This window comes from Phaethon lepturus, unplaced genomic scaffold, assembly GCF_000687285.1.
Source record: "Phaethon lepturus isolate BGI_N335 unplaced genomic scaffold, ASM68728v1 scaffold9182, whole genome shotgun sequence".
Taxonomy (NCBI): domain Eukaryota; kingdom Metazoa; phylum Chordata; class Aves; order Phaethontiformes; family Phaethontidae; genus Phaethon; species Phaethon lepturus.
Window position 1 is genome coordinate 40,174 of NW_010521194.1, and position 3,525 is coordinate 43,698.

The following is a 3,525-nucleotide window of genomic DNA, read 5'->3' on the forward strand; positions in this document are numbered from 1 at the left end:
AGCCGGGAGCAGTGGCAAAGGGGCATTGCTCCCAGGCGAGGCAGGAGCTCTCGGCGGCCGGCCCTGGCGAGGGGCTGGAGCAGCAGCTCCGCCACCCCCCAGGACTGAGCACTCCCCCACCACCCCCTGCACGTTTCCTTCCGCAGAGCAGAGGAGGAAAAAAAAAACAAACCACAAAACCACGAGCAGGTTTGCTGGGAGCAGCCAGCAAACACAGAGAGCACACGCACATGCAAACACACGCCGCTGTGCAGACCCCCACTGCAGCAGAGGCGGCGAGGAGGGGAGTTCAGCGCATCAGCGGCGTGCGCTTCATCACAGCCGCTGCAGAGCCACCGCTCTGCACCTTGGATGCCACTTCCAAGGGGTCTTGAGGACCAGGTCACTCGTGGAGAACACACTCTCCGAGGTGGGTCATTTCATACTCGCAAAGAAGACATTTAGGCTATTTTAAACCCACTCTTCTCTCACCCCTCAGAAAGGTCACTGAACTCGTCTTTTACCCGCTCATCCGACGTTGCAGACAGAACCTGCTTCCCACTCAACTGTCCTAGGGAATGAAGGAGAACATGGTGCGTTACAAGGAAAAGCAGCAAGAACAAGCCAGCGGAGACAGCTGCTGAGAAAGAACCAACCACTCCAGGTTCACTCGTGGTGGCTCATACCATATGAAAATACATGCTCCATGAAAATTTAATGACTACTTAAACCAAACTCTGGGTTTCGTGTGCTTGGAGACCGTTCTCCCTGCACCTCAGGGACGGGAGAGCCTTTAGCCTGCGTTTTCCACAAGCATCTTTTGGTTTCCCCCATGACACCTGCTCCATAACCAAAAGACTCATCCCAGGTGAGTCCCAGCTGCTATTTCTCTTGCCAGCAGCAGACATCTCCCGTGGGTGTCGGAGCTAAACACAGCCCGACTTCTGCAACTCAAAAATCGGTGTTAATCCCCAAACGCCACTTCCAGCAAAGAGGAGAGTTCAGCAGTAAACCAGCGTTAACTCGCCCCACGAGCAAGACCGCCCGGCAACTTCCCTTTGCTGTTTGGGAAAGGGAAATCACCTGCAGCCACAGTGGGGAGGGTAAACCCCTCCCTGCTGGAATACGGATGAGGTGGGCATTGAGCAGAAATAAACATCTGGCAAACGTGGTGCCAGAAAGCCAGCGACTGTTCTGCAACACCTGATGGGCGAACATCCCTCAGCCAGAGCAGGGCAACGGGGTCTCAGCTTGCTAGGGAATGGCCAGGTCTCGCCCCTCTGTCCCGGGGCGGAAACAGTGTGCAGGGCGAGAAGACCAGCTCTTTTTGTATGACGTGGTCAGCTGAACCCATGTTCCTCCTTCCCTTCGGCAAGGCTTGGTGTCCCCAAGCAGAGGTGATTCTCTGGGCAACCTGCACTCCCCAGCTGGGGTCTGCGTCCTCCCTGAGGAGCAGCAGTCTCTGAGGAGGGGACCCAGCTCCACCGTCCCTCCCTGGGCCAGCTCACCAGCTCCTTGCCCTTTCCCAGAGGCCTGGAGGAAGACCAGAAGGCAAATCCCTTACCTGCGGCGCTGCTCAGTGGCGACACATGCTGCGGCAGGACTTTCTCCTGTAAGGAGGCCGTGCTGTGCAGTTGTGAGTGAGAAGAATCCCTGTTCTGTGGTGACTCGCTCTCCATGTTCAGTGGCACTGATGTGGTCCCTTTGTTTGCCAGCTGCTGGCAAGGAGTCATCCTTGCTGAAGCATGCTGGGATTTGGGGGCCAAAACAGCCTCAGTGTTGTCTGCCCCTGCCCCGTTATCAGTCAAGCGCTGCGCCGTGCTCTTGTTCCACTCCCGTTTGACAGACAACGCATTGTCGACAAGCACCGTGCTACAGTCTGAATCCGTATCCATGACATAGTCGTGCCCGTCCCCGCAGCCCCAGACGGCGCGGATGATCCCGCAGTACTCGGAGGAGAGGACGCTCTGCAGGCTGGGCACCGACGGGCAGCTCCCGGCGTGCGCGTGCGTCCACGTCACCAGGCTGTGCAGGCACTGCGGGCTGGAGGTGATCAGGTCGACTGTCGGAGGGGAGAGGCAGCACGGGCACAGTCAGTCCCCTGGGGCAGCGAAGGCCACAGCCAGATGCAGGGAGGGACCCACTCCTCCCCAGAGAGGGGGACAGGGTGGCGGACCCGCTCCCCCAAAGGCTGCACTGGACTTCTGCATCAGAAGGCAGGCGGGAGACACCCTAAAGGCATTGCAGCCAGATGGATTGGGGCGGAGGCAGTCCCACCGACTGCCAATGTCATTAATTTTACAGCTGAACGTGTATTTTACAGCTGAACGTGTATTTCCGATTGCCCCCAGTGTCCAGTGGCAGCTGGGGCAGGCCTGGCACTGCCACCCCAAACTGCTCGGCCTGTTCCTCATACCCCCAAGCATGAGCCTGTGCCTGTTCAGCTCAGCTCGGCCGGTGCCAGGGAGGATCCTCCCGGTGAGCCGGAGGGAGGAGGGGGAACCATAACCAGCCAGACCAGGGCGTGGCCAAGCCGAGGGACACAGGAACTGCCCTGCCAGGTGGTCATTCCTCAATGCCCATAAAACCCGGCCCCTCGTTGACGGTGTCACAGGAAGAAAAGGAAAGCAGCTCCGGGAGCAGGCACTCACCCAGACAGGAGGCACCTCCTTCCACACCCGGCTGGGCCTGGGCTGCGCCGCTCCTGCAAAAGCCAGAACAGCACGGTGGGGTCTCAGGGGTTACGGAGGGACCATGCGTCAACACACGGCGATTTACTACTCCTGATAACTCCCATGAAGAAAGAAACGCAACGTACTTTCCTTTTGACTTTATATGGCCCGTGGGAGAGGCGTTCACCCTCTGGATAAACGTCCTGAGGACGCTGCGGCATTTGTAGAACTGGGCATGGCATTTCTTGCAGACGAACTGGGGGAGCGCGGGGTCCTGCCGCACCGCCACGCCGACCAGCCGCTGGAAGTCGGTGAAGAAGACCTGATCCACGCGGCGCTGCTTCTCCGAGTTCTCCCCCATCACAGGCACCTTCCCGAAAGCATTGCGCAGGCTCCTGGAGGAGAACTTCCCGTGGCAGAGGCGACAATACCCGGTGCTCAGGGCTCTGCCGATTCCTGCCAGAGAAGGAATTCCGGCCTGAAGGCACCAGCATGCTGGAAGATGTTCCCCTTCCCATGATCCAAGTCAGTCCTGGCTTTGGCACAAGCACAGAGGAGCCCGCGAGGAAGAGACCCTCCCTGTGCCCCCCCTGCAGATCGGGGTGCTGCACCTCAACGAGCCAACCCTAAAATCAGCCTTTGTGGCCTGATTGCCCCAGTGGAGGCACCTCCACCCAGCTGCAGCATTCCCGGCACTCGCTCGCACGCGTTTGTGCTTTTGCCAATGCTGTCCCTCCGCTTAAGTAGTTCTTCTCCCTCCCCAGCATTTATCTCTGAAGTATTTATAGCCAGTGGTCGCGTCCCTTGGCTTCTGCGAGCCTGAGCTGCCCCAGCTCGCGCGGCCTCTTCTGAGGCTCACCATTTCTCAGCCACC

The 3,525-nt window shown here is 59.0% G+C and overlaps 1 protein-coding gene across 1 annotated transcript in view; it reads right to left on the reverse strand.

The window, feature by feature from the left end:
* The window catches only part of ZNF276 (zinc finger protein 276), a gene marked incomplete at its 5' end in the record, with an annotated part of 6,815 nt that extends 3,708 nt beyond the window's left edge, over positions 1–3,107 (reverse strand). The window contains 4 exons of the mRNA XM_010281441.1: positions 472–550; positions 1,544–2,041; positions 2,631–2,683; positions 2,798–3,107. Coding sequence (XP_010279743.1) covers positions 472–550; positions 1,544–2,041; positions 2,631–2,683; positions 2,798–3,107 — 940 coding nt within the window. The remainder of the gene's footprint in view (positions 1–471; positions 551–1,543; positions 2,042–2,630; positions 2,684–2,797) is intronic.
* Between the last annotated feature and the right edge of the window lie 418 nt (positions 3,108–3,525).